The sequence below is a fragment of the Cervus canadensis genome, chromosome 17 (assembly GCF_019320065.1).
Source record: "Cervus canadensis isolate Bull #8, Minnesota chromosome 17, ASM1932006v1, whole genome shotgun sequence".
In the NCBI taxonomy this organism is placed as follows: domain Eukaryota; kingdom Metazoa; phylum Chordata; class Mammalia; order Artiodactyla; family Cervidae; genus Cervus; species Cervus canadensis.
In genome coordinates, this window is record NC_057402.1 from 8,264,315 (window position 1) to 8,288,928 (window position 24,614).

At 38.2% G+C, this 24,614-nt stretch overlaps 1 protein-coding gene across 7 annotated transcripts in view; it reads right to left on the minus strand.

The window, feature by feature from the left end:
• Positions 1-417: 417 nt before the first annotated feature.
• The window catches only part of VRK1 (VRK serine/threonine kinase 1), a 78,357-nt gene continuing 54,160 nt past the window's right edge, over positions 418-24,614 (minus strand). For 6 of the 7 annotated variants that reach the window (XM_043490112.1, XM_043490114.1, XM_043490109.1 and 3 more), the window contains 4 exons: positions 24,496-24,554; positions 20,659-20,837; positions 5,194-5,284; positions 418-615 (listed from right to left, as the gene is read on the minus strand). In XM_043490112.1, coding sequence (XP_043346047.1) covers positions 584-615; positions 5,194-5,284; positions 20,659-20,837; positions 24,496-24,554 — 361 coding nt within the window. In that variant the 3' untranslated portion in view covers positions 418-583. The remainder of the gene's footprint in view (positions 616-5,193; positions 5,285-20,658; positions 20,838-24,495; positions 24,555-24,614) is intronic. The other variant, XM_043490110.1, reaches the window with a different exon arrangement.

Sequence of the window (24,614 nt, forward strand, 5' to 3'; positions counted from 1 at the left end):
TTGATCATGCCACCATGTGATAACTCTTTCCTTATCATACAGCTTGCACACTTAACTAACTCTCATGTAATCTTTCAAATACATATTTCATTTCTCACTGATATACTTACTGTTTTCTTCCATAATCCTTTCCCTTCTTTTTGTACCTCTCATTTCATATAGCAGGTGATTAATAAATGCTTGCGAAACTGAATAAAATCAATACAAACTAAAATCTTATGGTCACAAAAAACTGTGTATTTGTATCAAGCAAAAAAAGACCTTTATTTTAAGTTGTGTATTTCCTTAAAAGTAAGGCTTTTGTCAGACACTTATACTCTGGAAAACACACAACAATTAAAAAGTGCAAACAAACTGCATGGGACAACTTAAAGGGTATAACCTTAAAATTGTTAAATTTTATAAATTAGGCTTTAATAAACTGTATAAAGTATTTATTTAATAAAAAAAAGTCTGCTTTTCAAACACATAGGTACTTCATTGTTACCCCCATTTCCATAAGACTCACATGAAAATAAAACAATACAGAGAAAGAGGAAAAGGCCAAACTGAAAGGAGGAACAGAAAAGCCAGCCCACAGCATTCACTTCTGGACCCTCTTTCTGGCTTTTGAACCTTGAAGAGAAAACAGAGATTTAAATCATTAATCATCAATTTACAAAAGCAAAATAACAGATATATAGGTATTTCCATATACAGTTACTAATATTTAAAATCTAACTGACTACGATAAATTGTGGAGATGAAATTCACACACCAATTTATAACTTAATACCCTGAAAATCTCAGGAAATTGTGTCATTTTTTAGTGCGTCAAAAGACATGCTAACAAAGTCCACCTTCTACTTTGAGGTCATAGGAGAATGCATCCACTGGTAAAATATACCCCATTTACACTGGTCATGAACTATTTCTCCCCCAAATTTTTATTGCACAATTTAAAACATTAACTCCTAATATAAATTATAGCAACGAGATAGGTGTTCCTTGGGGGAAAGCACCGAGTTGCATATTATGAAAAGCCAGGAATTTTGCCTAGATGCGTTGCTTTTTAAAGCCTGCTCCCTCTACTCTTCAGGCAGGAGAGCAGTGGGCTATTCTGAAATGCGAAGTCTTGTCCACTAGGGATTAAGTAGATCCCAACCCAGTCGCCTTCTAGAAAAACATCACATCTGACACTGGCCTGCGTGCCTTCGGACAGCTCCTCGGCTGGGAGAAACCAGCGCTTCTTTACCCAGGGCACGCGGATCCGCCTCCCCAAGGAGACTCTGTGCCCCCACACCCGAGGCCACCTCCACCTCAGCACAGCAGAGCACACAGCAGAGGCCAGGACGAGGCCCGCCCGATCGCAGCCGCCTGTGCTGGCGGGTGGAGTGTGCCTCCCAGGCCTCGGGCGTCCTTCCGCCAGGAGAGAGCAGCGGGACGGGGTGAGGGCGGCGAGGGGCCCACAGTGATCAATGAGCACACAGAACAACAAAGAGATCAATACTTCTTTTCTGAAGTGAACAAAACATCCTCTGAATCTAGGACAAAATATCTACCACACATGTCTGATCACAGTTTCCAAAGGCTTTCTGATTATGGGTTTATTTAGGTACTTAATTGGAAGATCAGTTGTTTTTTTTTTTTAATTTTTCCAGGTTCTAGTTTCTATTCAGTTGCCATACATTTCAATTCATGCAAACTTCAATCTTATATAAATGCCTTTTCTTTCACCACCACTCATAGTGCTCAGCCTACATACTATGGTGGGCTTAAGAGTTTTTCTTCAATTTTTGTGATACAGGCTTCTTTTAAAAATATCCCATGGCAGATTTTTAGGTTTTTACTATAACAACTTTGAAATTAATTTTGCATAGAAAACTGAGACCGCTGTCATTGTCTGAAACTGGCATAATAGAATACCACAAAATCAAGGTCAAAGGGAATACATCTCCCTCTCAATAAAATCTGAATCTACTGCCACATTACAAAGGACACTAGAGTTAACAATTATAACTACTTTCTCATTAATGTCCTAATTTGACATTCTACTCTTAGATTAAATACCACTGCTGCTTATCCCCATTCAATTTGAAGTTTTTCACTGCAACTAAAAATGCCATCACCACCTGGAATTTATTCTATAAGTATTATGCAACTTAAGACACCTTGCTACAGGTATCAATCCAAAATGTTTCCTAATAATCAATTCTGACTGTTGCAGGAAAAAACCTATTTCTCTTCCAATCCCTTTAAATATATACTCACTTTCTTAATATTTTACTATGGGTAAAAGGCCCAATCATAAGACTAATGTGTAAAATTTAATATTTGAAAACTAAAATATACAAGATTGGGATACTCTTCATGATGCAGAAGGAAAAAAAAAAAAGTGGGAAATTTCTTTGCAGGGTGCCTTAGAAATATCTCTTCCTTTACTAGACCATAGCTCTTCAAGGGGTAAACATGTCATGCTTTCCTCAAAGAACGTCAGGAATAGTCCAAAATCCAAGGTACTTCAAAAATACCATCACCAAGAGTAGGCTGTTGAGTACTGTCTAGTGTATGAACAGTAGGGACAAAGCAGACTAGCCATAAATATCATGGCTATATTAACTAACTTTTAGTGCAATTCTGAAATATTGGCATGGTTTTGAAATGCCAGAATACATGTGGTTTTTTAAAGGTTTATCATTTTGTGGGGGAAAAAAATTACTTGCAGCAAATTACCAAATTTCCTCAATTGGTAAAAATTATGCCTTGCATAAAAATAAAAGGATTAGAGGCCTCTGTTCTTCCTGAAAACCACCCTGTCACCCCCTCTCTTTCTTCAAGAAAACCTACACAATACACATTTTGAAAGCTTTCAGAAAGTGTTCTTACACAATAGACCCCCAGCTAGTCAAAATGAGTTTAGGTGTATCAAGAAAATTATACACATTTTTAAAATGGTCTAAATAGATATTAAAGGAAAGTTGCTCCCATTTTGCTAGGCACAGCATTCTGAAAGATCACACAGTGAGAAAAATCTCTTACCATATTGTAAACCATAAATTGTGTTTGAAAATAAAATTGTTAATGAAGAAACTGACATTTCTAAAGCAGCTGTTAGAGGTAACCATTCTTAAAACATGTTTCTGACACAAAATCTTAAAGCTCTAGAAACACAGAATTCACTGAATCGTATTATGTATTTCTTTAAAAAATTCAAATGTAATAATGTGCCTTCTCCTTCAAGTTACTTTAAATTGATGAATACAAATACATACATTTTCATGAACCCCTGGATGGTTTTTTTCTTTGCAAGAAGCAAGAACATTTTACTATCTCAGGTAAAATTTCTCTCATTTATGAATATTTAGATAGCAAAATACCTTAACCAGCCTTATATTTTAATGGAGAAAAAGAATTACAATGGGAAAATAACAACATTTAATTAAAGCGATTCAGAGTTTATATGAATAAAAGAGAATCTATTATCTTCACCTTTTTAACATCAAAAAAAATCTGGATTGTTCTTAAATTAGTTATGGAGTCTATTCTCTTTTGTCATTAATAAATAAAACAAAGATACTAATATATTTTTTTACAGTAAAAAGCCATCAGTATAAGGATCTTTAAAATTTTAGGTATAAAAAACACTTTTCATAATTACAGTCAAACTGAAAATCAGCAACAAAACAAATATCTCAGATGCTCATTAAGCAAAGTTCAGGGAACAAACGACCCTCAGGCATGAAGGGAGGCAGGAGGCTTCCCCAGGCACAGCTGGGAACTGGCTTCGGTCTACATGGGTATCAACCTTACTATAACAACGTAGGCCCTCTCCTAAACTAAAATTGCCTGTTTTAAATGTAAAGGATTTCTTTAGGTAAAAATATTGCTCGATCGTTATAAATGCTCCTTAATTTGGCTCCCAGTCACCATCATAGCTGTTGCCACTAGCCTCTGGCTGAGACATGGAAACTTCCATGTATTGCTCCTCGGGACTCCTCAATTCCTAGTAACAAAATGAACAAGACGGGGGAGGAGGGGGGAAAACAAAAACAGGAGGGAATGGAAGACGGCAGCAGAAAAGTGAGAGGCACTGTTTCAAAGCCTTTAGCTTCCAGAGTGATGTTATACACTCCCTCTTCGGATGTCTCAAGAATTCTCTTGGGTAAGTTCAGATAAACCTAAGGACGAACTATCCATAATGTACAATGAAGAAAATGATCGTAAAATCAGGGTGAAGGTGATTCTCTCTCAAAGTCAATTTTTGCCTTCCACGAACATGCACCAGGGCTGCTTGTCAAAGGGAAGGAAAAATACAGCACTGGCCTGGTTCTACAGGGCACCGACACTTTGATGACATTTTTCCCCAAAATAAGCCTTTTCTTTCAGAAATCAGAAACATTTCAGGGCCAACAAACTAATAAATAAAAGGCAGATAGAGAGGAGAGAGATTTGGGGGGGTGAAGAATGGTACTGTAGCCAGCTCCGAATCTCTCCTCAGCGAGGCAAGTAAACCACCTCTGATGAACCCTGGAACATTCCCCCTGTTTTCTAAGCCCCAAAGGCGTGCCTGCACACCACAGGCTGGTCACTCACTAACCAGACCGAAGTCCAGCCTCATCTTGCCCTTTGCAGATGCTCCTTGCTAAGCTCACTTCCGGAAGCCCTGCCTGCAGTGCTCTCAGCACCAGCGTAGGAGCCACTGAAGAAATGACTGTATACCTTGCTTCCTGCTCCAAGAGCTTGGCAAAGCAATGATTCGAGGCTTTAATTTTTTGCAGCCCAACTTGTTGACAGAAGAGTTGGCAGACTCTGTAGTAAGTCATGTACTAACCACCTGACTTGACATGCCCCTTCAAGCCCAGAGTTCTGTGGTTAAGTGTGGGGAGACGGACAGACAGCAGCCAGAGAAATAAGTGTTCTGGTCTCCACGTGTACCCCTTTCTCAACATTCGGTCACGTAAATGCTCTGTGTCTTGGGCTCCATATGTGCAAAATGAGACCAACTCCTGGTCCCGACTTCAGGATTACTGGAAATATGATGAGAATAAATAACACAATGCAGGAACAAGGGACAATGTGATAGACAGTGTATAAGACCTTCTCTTACCTTTTTAAATTATACAGTGGGAATGTTATGACCCAAACAGTTAACCCTTTATTCAGTGGGAAGAAATCTGTGTTTATTATAAAGAACTAATAGACCATTCAACTCACGGGTTTGTGTAGCCTCTTCAGTCTGTTTATCCGAGCATTCCATATCTTCAACACTACATGCTACACTTTCCTCAGCTTCTTTCTTTCTCTTCTTACATATAAAAAATAAAGAAAAAGAAATGTGGCATAATGGTTAAATAAATATACAAGCTTATCAGATATTAGCATAGATGCATCTATACAGGATTGGGTGCGCCAAAACATACAGGAGAATACACACAGCTTCGTGGGTGGGGGTCGCCTAAGGAAGGGGTAAGGGATGAGAGGAAATGCAGTTAAGAGAAACTTTACCTATACAGTCAGCCTGGGAGTAGGCACATTTGCCATATCCTTTTTATGCTTCATGTAACTTATCATTGAAAGTCATGTTTTAGCCACCTGGACTGATTATACAGAAACCCTTTTTGAAAGCAAAATGTTTTACAAATTTGGTACCATGACTTGCTCAAGCCAATGATACTTACTTTCGCCATTTTACATTGTGTGTGCAGGGTCAGGGGCGAGTAAATTAGTTTAATAGGAAAATATACACCTGGCCCATGTATTGCATCAGTGGTTATACCCTGTAAGTTGGACTTCCAATAAACGTGGTTTGTTTGGTTTTTTTTTTTTTTTAAGTTTAAGAGGGCCTTCAACCTTACTGTAAAGGAAGAATCTTAAAAGTATACAGTGCTCCTAAAATCTCAGAAACAGGTTGGGTTTTTTAATACTCTCTCAGGCCTTTCCTGTTTTCTATGTACTTTTCTAGTCAAGTGTTATTAATACTTAGGAGCTAATGCCTACATTCTATCATTACCCATTCTTTCCAAATGTTGATATAACTTATTTTTCTTACTTTCTATCACAACTATAGTTTCTAACTAGTTCAATACTGTGTAAAACATTTTAAAATTCTTTTTTTTACTTTCTTAATCTTATTTTTTATTGAAATACAGTTAAGTTACAATATTGTGTTAGTTTCAGGTATACAGAAAGTGATCTGGTTATCTTTTCTAAATGGAGGAAAATTACAATGTTGTGGTGGTCTCTGTTGCACATCAACACGAATCAGTCATAATTATATACATTTTTTATTATTTAGTCACTAAGTCATGTCTGATTCTTCTGTGACCTCACGAACTGTAGCCCACCAGGCTCCTCTGCCCATGGGATTTTCCAGGAAAGAATACTGGAGTGGGTTGCCATTTCCTTCTCCAATCATATATATATATACGCATCCCCTCCCTAAAATTCGTAACATCTCTGTATATAGGTATACCTATAGAAGGACATTAGTAATGAACCGAAAACTGTATTTTTCATACAGCTTTATCCCATGTAGTCTCAAATATAAATGTGTTGAAATCCACATCAGAACTCAGAGCTTCTCTCAGCTTCCTAAAGTAAGTTTGTAGCATTTAGAAAATCATCTGATACCTCCCAAATTTCTTGGATCACAACCTATCAATAGGTCCTCATTTATATTTTCCTAACAATTAGTTTTAAGCTAAACTTTGTTGAAAAAAGAATTTTCCCAGCTTTAGGTCATACTGTGCACACTCTGAAAGAATATAATGCCTGCTGACAGGACACGGTTCTTTTTCCTAATGGCAGCCTTGGGTTCTGTTCCACAGACAACTACACGGGAAAGCAAAACTCTGTTCAAACGACATCATCTTAAAACCGCCCAGTGGTCAGAAGTGTTGTTATCTACGTATCACAATTAACCCCACTGTTCCAAAACACGCTGAGTGTGGCTGTGGAAAGATGAGAACTCAGACATACCCGCCACGGTCCTGAAGAAAATGCGTCGCAAATATAAAAAGAGTATCTTGACTAAACCTTAAGAAACTTTCAAAGTCATTCATTTAGCAGATTTGTATATGGAGGTATTGCTTCTCAAAAATTGCTGGAAGAATGGCTGTAACTTCATATAACTGATGAGAGAAGGGGAGAGTGCCTTACATCCTTCTTTTCCAAAGTGTTGCTTCATGATTACCATCTAAACCCTGCTGGGCTGAACAGATTGGTTCGATAATTACATACAATAACTGCAGTGGGCAGGTAACCCTCAGCTGGCACAGGGCAGCTCCCCTGTGAGAACTTCCATATGCAAACTGCACTGATGGAGTGCATTAGGTACCTCTCTCCTGCCGGTGCACAGGCCTGATTAACGCCAGCCAAGACTCCAAGGTTAGCATGTCAGCAGATTTGTGATGCATTAGGCAGGAATAAACACAGACACTTTTGTTCGTTCGGACCAAAATTAAGGAGGAATATTTCAGTACTATGTTGCTTTCCATACGGGAGAGAATGCATTTTCCAGTTTTAGGAGGGCAGATTTTTAAATGCTCATTATAAAGGGAGCTATCCAATACGTTCTACCCAAGAACCCAGTGCATTCATCTTGTTTTCAAGCTTATTTAATAAGTAGGAGCTTTCTTTATCCCCATGCAGGTAAATTACAGAGGGATGAAAATCAGACAGTATTCAACCAACAAAAGAAACACCTGTGTTTGAGCAGGATGCACCGGGGAAAGCACTGAACTTCATGAATCCACACTCCAGTTGGATGTCTCATGCCCAGCTCTTCTGACAATGCATAAAGTGGGGATGGAAAGGCCCAACGGTCTACAGACCAAGACCGATTAATGCAACAACAACCTTCACGTTAGACAGCATCTAAGTATGCCACTCGTTTCACAAGGCAATGAGTAAACTCCTAACAGCGTGCTGCCAGCTTCTTTCTCCTGGTATCACCGAACGCTTCACTTTGTTACCTGACAGCACCCTGGGCTTCAGACAGTGCATTCTTTGGTTCTCAGTGAACAGAAAGCAACTTCACAAAGTGTGCTGAGCTCTGACTTTGACATATTCCATATCAGGTCTCACAGGTCCCTTTCAAAACCAAAATATTGCAGGACATACAAGAGTAATTCATAAACTTAGGATAAAGCTTTCTTTTAATTCAGCATGGCTAAAATATCTTTTAAAAATTAGGTTTATTGCAAAGGGCATGAATGCATACATTACACATTGTATTTCTGAAGTGTCTAGATATGCTAGGCTAAAACTTAGTTAATTAGCAGCTTCTCACCTCTAATTTAAAAACAGGAAGACAAATCAGCTAGATGCATTGAACTGATAACTTACTAACAGTCTAAATGAATGGAGACCAGTTACAGACTTAAAGCTGTTTTAAGGGAAAAGAGAAGAAAAGTCTTCAGAGACAAAAACCAAGGACCAATTCTTTGCACCCCAACTCAAACATCCAAAGATCACCTCTAAATACTTTCAGCAGCATCTAAGAAAAGCCAATCAGATTCATGGTTACAGCAAAAGAGATGCGTGCTCAAGGACTGTTGTTGGGTTCCCCCCCTTATTACAAAAGTCGTAAATGTTTATTATATGGGACTTCCCTGGTGGTACAGTGGATAAGAATCCACCTGCCAATGCAGGGGACATGGGTTTGATCCTGGTTGGGGAAGATTCCACATGCTGCAGAGCAACTAAGGCCATGTGCCACAACTACCGAGTCCGTGCTCTAGGGCCACAACTACTAAAATCGCGTGCCTACAGACTGTGCTCTGCAACAAGAGAAGCCATGACAATGAGAAGCCAGTGCATCACAACTACAGAGTAGTCCCTGCTCGTTGCAACGAGAGAAAGTCCATGCACCGCGATGAAGACACAGTGCAATCAAATAGAAACAATTTTTTAAAAATTACTGTTCCCTCTCTTCTGTTCCCTCCCTTCCTCACAGGAAACCATATTTTTAAAAAGTGTTTATTATATAAACTTAGAATGCCCACCTTAAAATGTTTAAATGTTTGGTATTGCACATGTATCAAAGAACTCTATACACAAACATGACATTGCAACACACAGTTAATCTTATTGGACTTCTCTGATGAAGCCCACTGAAATCATCAGGCAAATGTAGACACTTTACAAATTACTATTATATTCCTTAATAGTAGCCAGAAATAGAATATTTGTTACTAGTGGTAACTAAAAGGAAAAAGACAGAATGTATCTTCTATGACCATAAAGAAACCTATGTGCTACACCAAAATAGTTATAAAACCAGTGGATCTTCGTTAAACTTCACTATCTAGGCAGAAAAAACTAAGGCTGGGACAGAAGAAAGCTGGGAGAACCTGTTCTGTGTTTTGATCTGGTGGGGCTGAGACCAGGAGGACTCTGAGCTCGTGGTTCTTATCAGAACTTTCTTCCACAGGACTTCTTAGACTGACGTGATGGTTGCCAATGGCGGTGCTTTCACTGTAACAGCCCCCTTCCTGGACAGCCAGCGAGCACTTACATTCTTGTGTCCCTGACCAGCCGCTGCCCACGCTGCTCTCCCAGCCTGGACCCTCCTGGGGGCAAGAGCACCTGCCATTATGCATGTTACACATGCGTGAGTATCCAGGGGTCTGCACCTGTTGAGCAACTAGTCCACCACTACAATAAAAGCAAAGAGCTGACAACGCAAGCCCCTCAAAAACCATGTAAATGGACATTAAGTAGTTACAGAAATGTTTCGAGAAAAAGTAGGAAAAGATCAGACATAACGGAAAAGAGAAGAGATGAAAAGATGGGAGGTGGGTTAGGAAATGAGTCAGTGACTTAAGTGAAGGGCAGATGAATTTAAAGAGTGGTCTAAATGTTATAATACATCAAAGTGATTTATTATTTTAAATGAGTTTCTGTGTTAAAGGCTGTGATAAGTATAACACGTGCTATAATTTCCTTCCACGGTAACCCTGATTCTACTGGAAAAGAGGCAGGAACCCCATCATGTATTTTCTAGGCACCTACTGCATGCCAGGCTTCCCTGGTAGCTGAGCTGGTAAAGAATCCACCTACAATGCAGGAGATCCCAGTTTGATTCCTGGGTTGGGAAGACCCCCTGGAGAAAGGACAGGCTACCCATTCCAATATTCTTGGGCTTCCCTGGTGGCTCAGATGGTAAAGAATCTACTGCAATGTGGGAGACCTGGGTTTGATCTCTGGGTTGGGAAGATCCCCTGGAAGGCAGGCATGGCAACCCATTTTAGTATCCTTGCCTGGAGAATCCCCAGACAGATGAGCCTGGTGGGCTACAGTTCATGGGGTCACAAAGAATCAGACACGACTAAGCAACTAACACTTTCATTGATAAGAAAAGTCATTTCAGAGTCCCGTAAATGAGTCCAATGTAATCCCACATATATAGAATTTCACTCTGGAAAGTATTAATCCATTGGTAAAATGACACAGGCAACACCACATGGTCAAACCCTGATTTTCCTTACACGGCTAACAAAAGGTGGAATATCTACGTCCTTCACCAGTTCAAGCTACCACACTTCTTATGCCAAGAAGAATGAAGCACTGCCTGTAATTATATGAAAATGGTGTAGCAAAGATCATTGCTAACTCATGAGTTAGCAAATAAAACCAATGCATCTGTAAACTCTGTCAGAATAAATAAACAAGTGAAAACTTTGCATCTAGATGGCAAACACACGTGACTGCTACACATTTTTTCGCAAAAATCACTTTCACAAAGTAGGCATAAATGTCCACTTGCTTATCTGGAGCAAACGTGTGTTACTTCTGAAGACCTAGAAACAAGCTGCTTTAGGGACCTACTGTCATCCATGCTTCTAGGAAAAATACTGAGCCACTGAGCAGATAACGAGCTGAAAAACAAGCTGAATCTGATCACGTGATCTTCAGGAATATTACATGACTGAGAACTTATTCTCATCAAGTAACAATGGCAATCACAGCCTGGCAAGATCTCCCAATATAAGCACTTTGGGAAACAGTAAATCCATCTTCCACAGTGTTGGCAACAATGTCTTTTTGAGACTCTATCTTCACTCACATCACAACCACCACAAATATGACCAAACTTGTGATCACTGCACAACTGAGAGTTGTATCCAGACATTCAACAGGCAGAGGTCTAAAGACTAGCGCATGACAGTACTCTCTTCTGTACTGGAATGAATATGACCTGAGGCTTCCACGACCTGTACCATTAATGTCAAAACCTCCAGCAAAGTCACGGTGTTTCCAGGGCAACTCACAGGGAGAGGCAAATGCACAGCTAGTTATGCTTTAATTGTCTTTAATATTTTATATCTAAAACCACTAGGAGATTTTCAAGTGCCTTGAGTTCCTATGAGGAAAAAAACTATATAAATGCATAATAATAATAATAATTAATGGCTGTATGGCTCTGGACAATTCATCTAACTTCTGATTTTCACTTTCATCATTTGTAAGCAGATATATCTCATATCAGTGCTGTAAAGTATATGCAAAATAACGTAAAAGTACTGACAGACTACAGAGTACTACATAAATGTTCAAAGGAGACCCAAGGTTGATATAACCAGCACTGAGCACTCTCAAGTCCCCTGGGTAAATTTCAAACTAAGAATTAAAAGCACAAGACTCTGAAGCTGTAATATTGCAAACTAAAGAGGCCAATATTTATAAAAATACATATTTCAATGAAAACCAAACCCGCTGTATGTACTGGTGGGGAATTAAACACTCTCAAGGCATTCATGAACAAGTTTCTTAATGATAAACCAGGCTGCATTAGCGTTCCAATTAAAAACAGACTGCCTGACCTCCCCCCAATACATCTATGCCACAACATTTCTAATCCCTAAACATGGGTGAATACAGAATCCTCTGACATCAGAAGTCCTCTGCTTTGTATCAACTGCCTAGGTCCTTTAGTATCAATCAACAGCTTTAGGGAAGAAAGTTAACTCATAATTTTTAATATGAGTGAGTTATGGAGCTCCATTTTGGAACCTTTATTTCACAGCTATTATCATCTTGTCTTTGTTGCAAAAATCAACTTCTACCCATTCCCCATCATTTACTATTCCAAACAATCAACTTGAACACACATACTCACCAAGTCAATGTAAGCCAGTCTTCATTCACATCTGCCTGATATACTTAATTGCATAAACTGAACTTTAATGATGTATGATCTTAGTTCAAAAGGTGTTGAACGATTCAAATAAAAATTATTTCATTTGAATCTTTATTTTCTTGACATACAGACACCAGAAAGACTTGAGAAAATGTAGTCAGTGAAACAACAGCATTAATGTTGCAGTTAACATTTACTGATTAATTTATCATGTGTTCAGCATTGTTCTAAGCAATTTCTAAATCTCATTTAATCCACACAACAATCTTATGAGCAAGATAGGCAATATTATTATTTCCACAGAAAGATAACGTAAAAAACTCATTCCTTATTAAAAATAAATTCACACAAATGTTTAATAGAATTACTAAAAACTAATCATGATATCACAGAAAAATGGAATCTTGGTCTAATACTGTCTTTTGAGATCTAAGTTTTGAACATATCTTATAAGCATATCTGTTTATTATGTCCAAAAATAAATCCCCCTACATACCATTCAAAGCAGTTACATGATGCCAAATTTCCTTTTCTATCTCTTCCATAAAAATCAAAACATGGCATGTATGAATAACTGTCTATGAATACAAACTGGTCATGAGGCTGATAAGTGCTATTATTTAAAGTCTTTTAGACTTAAATGCCCAATATCTGCTTTGTCTATTTGCAAAAGGAATGCTTTCCACACGGAAGCTACTAAGATACTCAAATTTTGGTTGGTAGTGGTTCTCAGCTATGCCTGCACAAGGTAATCACCTAAAATTCCTGAGGCCTAGGTCCACTCCCATAGCTTTTGGTTTAATTGGTCTGGGGTGTAAGCCAGGCAGTGAAATTTTTAAAAGCTTCCAGGTGATTTTAATATGCAGTCAAGGAGGCCACTCCCTGCCTTTTCATTTCCATTAGAATCACCTGAGGTACCTGTGGTACTGGTGCCCTCCCAGATCACAGCATGCAATACATTGCTGGAGACTCCACTGTGAAAGAAAACATAGTCCTCCCCTCAAAAAGAAAACCTATAAAGTAAACCAGAGGCTTAAAAAAAGATTTTAATGATTAAAGAAATGAGAAATGAAAATTTAAAAATAAAGAAATAACAAGGAAACCAGATAGCTAATAAGCAGAAAAATAATCATTATAGAATTTGTAAGTATATTAGAAATTTCAAAAACCACAGAGCTGACAACTAAATGACATAAAGAAAAGGCTGGGATGATTACAGATGATGCAAAAGAAACAGACCAAGAATTAAGTAAGCAGTTAGACATGGAAGATGCGTACATTCTCTACACAGTCAGATCCAACTACAACCACCACTGAGGTAAGTGGAAGAACACCTAAATAAGTATAGAGGTATACCATATTCATGGAACAGAAAAGAATATTGTGAAGGTGTCAGTTTTTCCCAAAAGTCAATGCAATCTCAATCAAAATCCCAGAAGTATTTTTGTGGAAATTAGTAAAATTTATAGGTACAGTCAAAGGGCCCAAAATAGAAAGACAATTTCAAAGAAGAACAAAGCTGTAGAAGTTAACGATCAAACATTACCACGAAGCAGTAGTCCAAGCAGTGTGGCACCGATACAGGCAGAAGAGCAGGCCAGAGGCCGAGAACAGAGCCTCGAGGCACAGACTCAAACACGTGGCCACCTGAGCACCAGCTTCCCGCTCTAGGGACATGCTGATCTTTTCAGCAAACGGTTCAGATCAGCTAGACAACCAGAGGGTAAACAAACACCAATGCACAGCATTCACAAGATCAAATTTTGTTAAATTACGGACCTAGGCAAAAAAGACAAAATAAAATTTCTTGACAAAATAATGATTGTGAAGTAAACAAAATCTTTCTAGACTAGAATACACAAAGCACTAGCCATAAACAAATGTGCACACACAAAAAACCCCTGATAAATTAGGCTTCATTAAAGTTAAGAACGTCTGTTCATCAAAAGATGTTAAGAGATATTAAGAGAGTGAAAAGAAAAACCACAGACGGTAAAAAAATGTGCAATACGTATATTGTGTATATACAAAGTACTTAACTCAGCAAATCAAAGAAAAGCAGACAACCCAGACATATTTTAATGGACCTGAAATGCACTTCACAAAAAAAAGGTTAATCAAGACTGATGTGCACATGAAAAGGTGTTCAAAATCAATATTCCCAAGGATATTAAATTAAAACCATAAAGAAATACTAGTGAACATCTACCAAAATAGATAAAATTAACATAATGCAATTACTAGTGTCAGTGTGCAACTGAGACCCTCCCAAACTGCTGGTGGCAGAGCAGAGTGGACAGAGCCCTGGCAGGATCTGCTAAAGCTACTGAGCATACAAAACCCTACGCCCTGGCAACTCTACTATGCACACACCCAACTTGAATAGATTATATGTGTTTCCTAAAAGAATTTAGGAGTGTTTTTACCAGTGTAATTGCAAACACCAAAAACTGGAAACAACGCACACACCCACAAACAGCAGGAGAAACCAATGAACCATCATACAGTCATATACCACAGGACTACACAGGAACAGAAACCAAAAAGACTTCTGCTACTTGCAACAGCACAGAAATTTGAAATACAAATGAATCAAAGACTCAAAAGTGTACAAAACATACGGTGCTACTGCTAAGTTTTTTAAAATAGCAAAATGAATTCACAATATTAGAAGTCATAATGTTGGTAACTCTTAAGGAAGGGGTACACGGCTGAGAGAGATTTTAATGAATGATCCACATCTTGATTTAGGGGACATTTAAATGCATGTGTTCACTTTTGTGAAGTTCAAATTTCTCACTTATTTGTGCACTGTGCTGCACAGATAGGGCTTCCCTTGTGGCTCAGCTAGAAAAGAATCCACCCACAATGTGGGAGACCTGGGTTCGATCCCTGAGTTGTAAAGATCCTCTGGAGAAGGGAAAGGCTACCCACTCCAGTATTCCGGCCCGGAGAATTCCATGGACTGTATAGTCCATGCGGGCACAAAAAGTCAGATAAGACTGAATGACTTTCACTGCACAGATATCATAATCTCACTTATTTTAATGGATTTAAAAAAAAACGAGGGACAAAGATACTTGACAAAATCCAAATAAGACAATATTCAAAGAAAAGAAATCAATAACGGGATTTACTGATATAATGGGATTTATTGATTTATCAAGGACAGAAATGGTATGGACCTAAGGGAAGCAAAAGATATTAAGAAGAGGTGAAAAGAATACACAGAAGAACTATACAAAAAAGATCTTAATGACCCAGATAACCACGACAGTGTGATCACTCACCTAGAGCCAGACCAGACATCTTGGAGTGCGAAATCAAATGGGACTTAGGAAATATCACGATGAACAAAGCTAGGGAAGGTTATGGAATTCCAGTTGAGCTATTTCAAATCCTAAAAGGTGATGCTGTGAAAGTGCTGCACACAATATGCCAGCAAATTTGGAAAACTCAGCAGGGGCCACAGGACTGGAAAAGGTCAGTTTTCATTCCAATCCCAAAGAAGGGCAATGCCAATGAATGTTCAAACTACTGTACAAATGCACTCATTTCACACGCCAGCAAAGTAATGCTCAAAATTCATCAAGCTAAGCGTCAACAGTACATGAACTGAGAACTTTCAGATGTGAAAGCTGGATTTAGAAAAGGCAGAGGAAACAGAGATCAAATTGCCAACATCCGTTGGATCATAGAAAAAGCAGAGAATTCCAGCAGAATATCTACTTCTGTTTCATTGACTATGCTAAAGCCTTTGACTGTGTGGATCACAACAAACTGGAAAATTCTTAAAGAGATGGGAATACCAGACCATGCGACCTGCCTCCTGAGAAATCTGTATTCAGGTCAAGAAGCAATAGTTAGAACTGGACATGGAACAACAAACTGGTTCCAAATCAGGAAAGGAGTATGTCAAGGCTGTATATTGTCACCCTGTTTATTTAACTTATATGCAGAGTACATCATGAGAAATGCTAGACTGGATGAAGCACAAGCTGGAATCAAGATTGCTGGGAGAAATATCAACAACCTCAGATATGCAGATGATACCACTCTTATGGCAGAAAGTGAAGAACTAAAGAGCCTCCTGATGAAAGTGAGAGAAGAATGAAAAAGCTGGCTTAAAACTCGACATTCAGAAAACTAGGATCACGGCATCTGGTCCCACCACTTCATGGCAAATAGATGGGGAAACCACTGAAACAGTGACAGACTTTATTTTCTTGGGCTTCCAAATCACTGCAGATGGTGACTGCAGCCAAGAAATGAAAAGACACTTGCTCCTTGGAAGAAAAGCTATCAGAACAAACCTAGACAGCATATTAAAGAGCAAAAACCTTACTTTGCTGACAAAGGTCCATCTAGTCAAAGCCATGGTTTTTCCAGTAGTCATGTATGGATGTGAGAGTTGGACCATAAAAAGGCTGAGCATTGAAGAAGTGATGCTTTTGAACTGTGGTGTTGGAGAAGACTCTTGAGAGTCCCTTGAACAGCAAGGAGATAAAATCAGTCAATCCTAAAGAAAATCATTCCTGAATATTCACTGGAAAGACTGATGCTGAAATTGAAGCTCCAATACATTGGCCACCTGATGTGAAGAACTGACTCCTTAGAAAAGACCCTGGCGCTGGAAAAAACTGAAGGCATGAGGAGAAGGAGACAACAGAGGATGAGGTGGTTTGATGGCATCACCGACTGAATGGACTTGAGTTTGAGCAAGGTCTGGGAGTTGGTGATGAACAGGGAAGTCTGGCGTGCTGCCGCCTATGGGGTTGCAAAGAGCTGGACACGACTCAGTGACTGAACTGAACTGAACGGCATTTATAGGAAAAGGAATTCTTAGTAAACACCAAATCCATTTAGATATAGATTTAAGAGCAAACTACCATTAAAAACCAAAGAAATGTATCAACTGCAACAATCTAAATTTATATAGTTAAAATACAGTTTCTGCTATCCGTCTGCCTACAATGCGGGAGACCCAGGTTCAATCCCTGGGTCGGGAAGATCTCCTGGAGAAGGAAATGGCAACCCTCCCCAGTATCCTTGCCTGGAAAATCCCATGGATGGAGAAGCCTGGTAGACTCCAGTTCATGGGGTCGCAAAGAGTCGGACACGACTGAGCCACTTCACTTTCTGCTATTATCATACAAAAACAGCTAGACAGACCTTCACCAAATTTAGATGGTATATTTGGAGCAATCTGACTTCAATTATAGGCTACACGGTGTAAATTTAATGATGCTGAGGTGTGGTCACCTCAAAGAGACAGGAAGTTGTCCACCAGAGCAGCTGCAGACCACTGATGGGAGCTTGAAGACCTTTTTTTGCTCTTGTTCAGTTCTCTGTACCATGTTCCAGGCTGAGTGTCAGCAGGAATTTATTATTTCTTTAACAATGGTTAATGATTTTTCAGAGGAACTATGGAAAGGTCAACTAGCATAACATAACTTAGAAAAACAAAAAATTGGAAACTAGAAAAAAGGGTACTTGGACATCATGTACAGGGAGCAACAATATATATTGCTTGGAAAAAAAAAAATACAAATTGCAGGGCCATGCTCTAGACCTAGTCAGCAGATCTCCAGGGAAGAGACTCAAGAGATTCTAATGAACAGCTCTTTTCGTTGGCTTGGGCAAGCAACTTAATCAAAACCTTATAAAAAAAAAAATAGCTAATCGAGGTATTAATGTCTTTTAACTTGCTGAGTTCTTTCCAGTAAATTAAGCTGTTCTTAACCCAGATGGGACAGGGAGAAATTCTTTAAGGACAGAACTACATGTTATTGATCCCTGTAGCCCTGGGGACCTAGCCTAGATCAGTTACATAAAGTAGACCTTACACATAATTGCTGAACAGTGATTTTAAGAGTACACAGTGAATCCAATAACTGTTGGAACTATACTGACAGATTCTAAGTGTCAAGTTCTAATCAACAGTTGAAACCTTTGGATGCAGTACTTTTTAAGGAGAAACTAATACTTAGTATCTTTCTACTTCAGCTTTATGTCAAACCCAAATTCTGTACTTTAAATAATACCCTTAGGTTACTGAGACCAAAAACAGTTCCAAGTGGATACATTCCTATTTCACTAGTTTCCAAATATACTGTACCACAATCAAGCATGGCTGTAAAAAACTAGATAGAAGTCTTGCTTCATTTCACTGCTGATTAATTCTTACAGATTTTTTTTTTTAAACCCTTATCTCTTAGGAATATAAAGAGAAATATACATAGAATTGGTTAAACTCATCCCTTTCAAAGATTTGAGTGTCCTAAATACAAAGAATGTACACTTCTATTTAAGTTTTTTAAAAAGCTATGACAGAGGAAAAGAATAAATAAATATGCAATTATAAGGATTAATACAGCTTCCATGACGAAGCATTATACTCAACTCTGAAATTCTCTGAAATTCTGAAAACCAAAGCAAAAAAAGAAAAGAGGAATTTCAACTAAATACACATTCCTAAAAAGAAAAGAGATGGAATATACTAATTTCTCAGAGAAGAAAGCTTTCTCTTGTTGGAAGTCCTAAGACTCAAAAGTTGGATGAAGCTCTGCTTTTATCTGTTTTAGATGTGGTATATTTACAATTTATTTGAAGAAAGTGTTCTGATGCTTAAAGACAAAAATTAACTCTTTCACTTTACAAATAAAAAACAAAAGGCTAACAAAATCAACAATTAATCTACAGTTAAATGCCTAACAAGCAGCTTCAGGATCTTACCTAATCTTAACTTTGATTAATTTCTTTTTAATACAAAAACAGTCCTGTGCCAGTTCTGAGGTGGGGGGGTGGAGGGGAAAAGGCAGCAAACCAATGAAGGAAACCTAACAGTTCAGCTTTTTATTCATGTTCTTCCCCTAAATGAAGCTTTATACATGTAGGGGATGATCTAACAAGAAATTTCCAGCTTTCTGAACTATCCAAGGACACAAGAGAATTATAAGGTCACAGATGTTAGCTCTGCAGCAGACTGACCTATTCAGCTGTAAAGTCAGCCAACCTGGGGAAACGAAATTTTCTCCAGCATGTAGTTACAAACAACAGTGATTTGCAAAGGGAAGGGAGATGGCACTGGACAAGTTCTCAGGACAACAGAGATCTTTATTTTTCAATCAGCAATATTTTACAGCAAAACACTACCGAAGCCAGCTATAAATATTAATGCACAAAAATCTGTCCTGAGCAAGATGTGAGCTGTATATTTATACATATATGCAAATTCTAAGTTTACCACCTTCCTGAAAAATTCCACTCAGCCTTCAATTTATCCTCTTCACGTAAAACTGGATATGGTTTTCCTCGTGGTCGTCGACCACAAAAATGGAGTAGGCGCAATTGAGACAAAACTTATGAAAGCAAGAAGATGTACACATAGATGCATATGTTTAATTCCAGATTCTGTGATGAAATTATAAAGAAATCTACTATTAGCCAAAAAAGTCAAATTTATGATCCAATTTCAAAATTCCTATCTCCTCTGTAAATTAAAAAAATTATGAAAAACTTAATCTGCTGCTTATTTGAAAGGGAGAAAATCTTTTTAACTCTTTATCTCATAGTTTGCAATATGAGTCTTCCAAAAAAATCTACTGGAATATACAGTTAATGACAATTAAAAGTCAATAATGTAAAAACATCTTTTTCTTCTAAAAGTAGTCTTCCTTTTTCATATAAAAGTAACTAACAATTTCAGATTAAAAAAGGACAAAGTTAATCAATAATTATTAAAAATAACCAGTAAGATAATGCATACCTTAAAATCTAAATTTTAAAACACCAGAGGTTATCTACAAGTCTGTACATTACTTCTGCTAAGCTGCTTCAGTCGTGTCCGACTCTGTGCAACCTCAAGGACTGTTGCCTGCCAGGCTCCTCTATCCATGGGATTCTCCAGGCAAGAATACTGGCGTGGGCTGCCATTTCGTTCTCCAATTAAAATTAACAATACTTCTACCATAGGTTTATTATTTAACATTTCTTCCCAAAAAATTAATCCTCTTATATACATATACACAGCTTTATGAAGTGACATTTCTGTAAAGAGCAAAGTAATGTTCAAATGGGAAACATACCACACCAACAGATAAGGAAACTTTCAAATGTAATTTTCAAATGACAATTTTCCAAAACCAATTTTCAAATGGCAAATACTTGGACCACACCAATGAACAAGGAAAAAGTGAAACATGGGATCAACCAAAAGGGGTGACATGGGAGAAAAGGACAGACAGTATGTGAATTGAACGCTCCCCCCCAAATTCCCCTGCTAGATATTAGTTTCCCAAGTTAGAATTTTTTAGGGAATTTCTTAACTTGCTACCGGACATAAGAAATACATACTCATTTTTCTAAAACCCTCTGTGTATTTTTCCATATCATAGAGTTTGCTTTTATGTAATGATGATAAATATTTAACTGCAGAGCAATCTGCTATTTTCTTTACTGAGCTACTGATTTACTTATCTATATTTGTTGCAAACAGTTACAGGAAACCCAAAGGAAAATTCAATAACAAAACTCACCTTTGCCACTGGTTTTGCTTTCAAACTTCCATTCTCCACAACAGTGAGGTCCAGCTTGCCATCATCCTTGCTTCCTATAGCTTTCAGTCCTTGCAAAAGAATATCTCGTAGCTTTTGATAAAGAGGTTTTTCAACATAATCCAGTAATTTCACTGTTTCCATGTACTTAGCAATTTCATCTAAAAGAATGACAATTATTTTCTAGTTTTTATCATAAATACAACATACTTATCTCTTCTAAGAAAATGACCCACAACTACAGTAACATTAGAATGCAAATATATATAGCTTGTTAAATATGTCTTTCTATCACGTCTTCATTGAAAGTATGCTTTTGAATTCAGGAATTGTCAGATAAGTCAAATAAAAAAATGTATTTTTAGATACAGTGCAAAAAATATCTTTTAATTGTGACAGTAAGAAAGAAGACAAGCTTAAAATTTTAATATATATAAAAATAATTACTAATATAATTTTAAAACTACTTTTTAAAAGGACCTAGAATAAATATTACGAAGTAAAATGTGCGTAAGTACAATAAATATCATAGCCAGAATTTTTTTTTTTTTGGCCACAGAAGCCATTAGTTCTAGAGAATACAGCTGCATTTTTTGGGTAAATGAAAAATGAAACACGAAAAACAGGTTGAAAAAGAGAAGCACAAGCAAGGCCTGGTTGTCGCATAAAAGAGAAAAAGCAGCTTGTGAATGATAAAAGGTCTACTGTACACTGAGGCAGAACCAAACCCATAAAAAGAAATCTTACTAGTCAAGATCAACACCTCTCAACACCCATCTAAAAATCCATCTTTGGGTTAGTAGCTCATATGTGTATATGCCCAGTACAACCTTTCCACCCACCTCCAGACTTGTATATCCACTGACTTCCACTGACTCATACACTGGCTCTGTAACTGGCATCTCACATCCCAACCAAAGCCAAACTGCTGACCAACCCCTAAAACCTGCTAACCCTGCGGTTTCTCTGTCTCAATTATAGAAAATCCCATTCTCCCAGATCCTCAAATCCTCTTCCCACATCCAATAAATCAAGAGATCATGTCAGTGCTACACACACATTCATTCATTCAGACATTTTAAGTATCCACCACATGTCAAGCATGATTCTAAATACTTGGGTACCTGAGAAAAAAGAAACGAAAATCCTTCCTTTCAACTTTCTTAATCAGATAAAGAGGATCTACAGAAAACCTAAAGCAAACGTCACCAAGTGCAGTAAAATACTGAAGACCTCCCTTCTGAGAGAAGAGAACAGCAAGGACGTCCATGTGCACCACTCCTGTGCTGCCTGAAAGTCCTGCAGTTTTCAGCTGGTCCAGTGAGGCAAGGAAACAGACAGCAGGCACTGAGCGGAATGGACGATGTAGAAGTTTATTCACAGACACGCGAGTGTCTGCAGAAAATCCTAAGAAATCTACCAAAAACCTTCTAACCAGTGTGTAAATTTAACAAGATCACAGGATATAAAGTATTTAAAAACCTATTTTTCTTCTATACACCAGCAACAAGCAATTAGAAAAGTAATTAAAACATATCACATACAATAGCATCAAAAAGCATCAAATACCTACAAACAAATATCATGAAAGATGGGCAAGATTTTTTCCAAATGAAAACTGTAAAACACAGGTGAGAGAAACTGACACCAAATTAAATGGAAGCTATAAAGTATCAATTGTATAAAGATGCCAATGCTCCCCAATTAGTCCACAGAGTCCCTGCGATCCCACGCAAAATTTCAGCACGTTGCAGAGGGAGAGGATATGTGCAGAACTGACAAGGTGATTCTAAAATGTAAAAATATACAGAGTCAAGTATAAAGTCAAGTTTAAAGAAGCAAAGTGCCAGAGGACTTAAACTACCAGATAAAGCTATAGTAATTAAGACAGTGTGGCCCAAGAACAAAAAAAAAAAACAACAAACTATGAAAGAGCCCAGCAACAGACTCACAGATCCGCACATGACTGAACACAAAGGGGGCATCACAGAGCAAGGCTGGTCTTTTCAAGAAAGGCCACTGTTAACTATGCGAGGTGATAGGGGTGTTAAATCAGGTTCATCTTAGTAATCACTCGCCAGTCTACATGTACAGGCAGATCTTGGAAGACATCGCAGGTGAGCTCAAGACTGCCGCGATTAAGCAAGTATCACAATAAAGCAAGTCACATTACCTTTTCTGGTTTCCCAGTGCACAGAAAAGTTATGTCTATGCTGTACTGTACACTATTATGTGTGGAATAACACAATGTCTAAAAAAATGTACATACCTAAATTAAAAAAACACTTTATTGCTAAAAAGTGCCCACCATTATCTGAGCCTTCAGTGACTCATAATTTTTTGCAATAATAATATCACTGATCACAAATCACCGTAAGAAGTATAATAATGAAAAAGTTTAAAATATTGTAGGAATTACCACAATGTTTGACACAGACAGGAAGTGAGCAAATGCTGTTGGAAAAAACGGCACCAACAGATTTACTCGACATAGGTTGCCACAAACCTTCAATTAGTAAAAAAGAAACACATCTGCAAAGAGCAATAAAGTGAATCACTATAAAATGAGGTATGCCTACATAGCAAATCATCACATTATAGAATTATATTTGTCAATTATTCCTCAATAAAGTTAAAAAATAAAAACATTTAAAAAATTTAACAGTGGGAATGAATTTCACAAATGCAGTACTGAATGAAAGAAAAAGAAAGCCACCAGAAACTAGAACATTAAAAATCCCTCCCTTGGTGAAATTATCTGTTTTGTTCACTCTGTGATTCTATTTCCACATAGTTCAAAGAGAAATCCTTGATGTTGGAAGTCGTGGTAGAGATTCATTAGGCCAGAGGGAGAGGCCGGTGACTGGAAGAAGGCACCAGGGAGTGAATCTGAAAAAGCTGTAACATTCCATTTCCAGATGTGGCTGATAGGTTGCAAATTTAAACAGCTTAAGCTCACGGTAGACCTCCCTGCAAAGGAGACAACTGAGGCAAGGCTTTTAAGACTTCTAAATATATCCAAACTGACCGCTGCGCACACCTGCCCTGCCACTTCCCTTGCTCGGATCATGGCAGGAGGCTCCTAGCTGGCTCCTGTTTGTACCCGGCCCTGCCTCCTTAGCAGTCGATCTTCAAGACAGGAGCTGGAGAGAGTTCCCTTAAAGACAGACAATTCACGTCCCTCCTTTCCTCCACACCTCACGCGCTCTTGCTCAAAGTAAAAGCCAAAGCCCATGATGGCCTAGGAGCAGGCATCACCAGGCACTCACGTTCCTTCCGCATGGACACGTTCTTCCCCAGAGCTCACCCCCTGTCTCCTTCCCACAGCTGCTCAAATGGACCTCCGCAGGAAGACCATCCCAGGCCACCCGATTTACAGGAACAACCCACCCCATCCCTTCAATTCTATTTCCTGTGTTTTTTGTTTTTGCCACAGTACTAACCATGCAATAAACTGTGAAATTTACTCACTTGTTTACTGTCTACCTTTCCCAACTAGAGTTTCATGAGGACAGGAGATTTTATTTATTTTGTTCACTGATGTATCCCTAGTGCCTAGAAGAGTCTGAGGCACAAAATAAAGCCTCAACTAGGAAAACAGTGGCATTACTGAATGAAATTTGGTTCCTTGACTGAAAGCACTGAATACCAACTAAGTAAGGCCCACCTGTGGAAAGGCCTACGCGAGCAGGCCCCAGTGAGATGGTTGCCCAACAATTCCGAAGCTCTTACATGAAGGGTTTTCAGTCTATGGACCTCAGGATGTTTTTCCTCTCAGAAAACAAAATCCTTATGAACACTAAAGAAGCCTTTTCTTACCTGGCTTGTTTTTCTCAGGAAAACATTTGTCCATCAAACTTGCAATATCTTCTCTGTATCTGTTAAAAATTAAAGAACGAGTCATTGTTTGATGCCATGGAAAGTCATTAATACTTAAT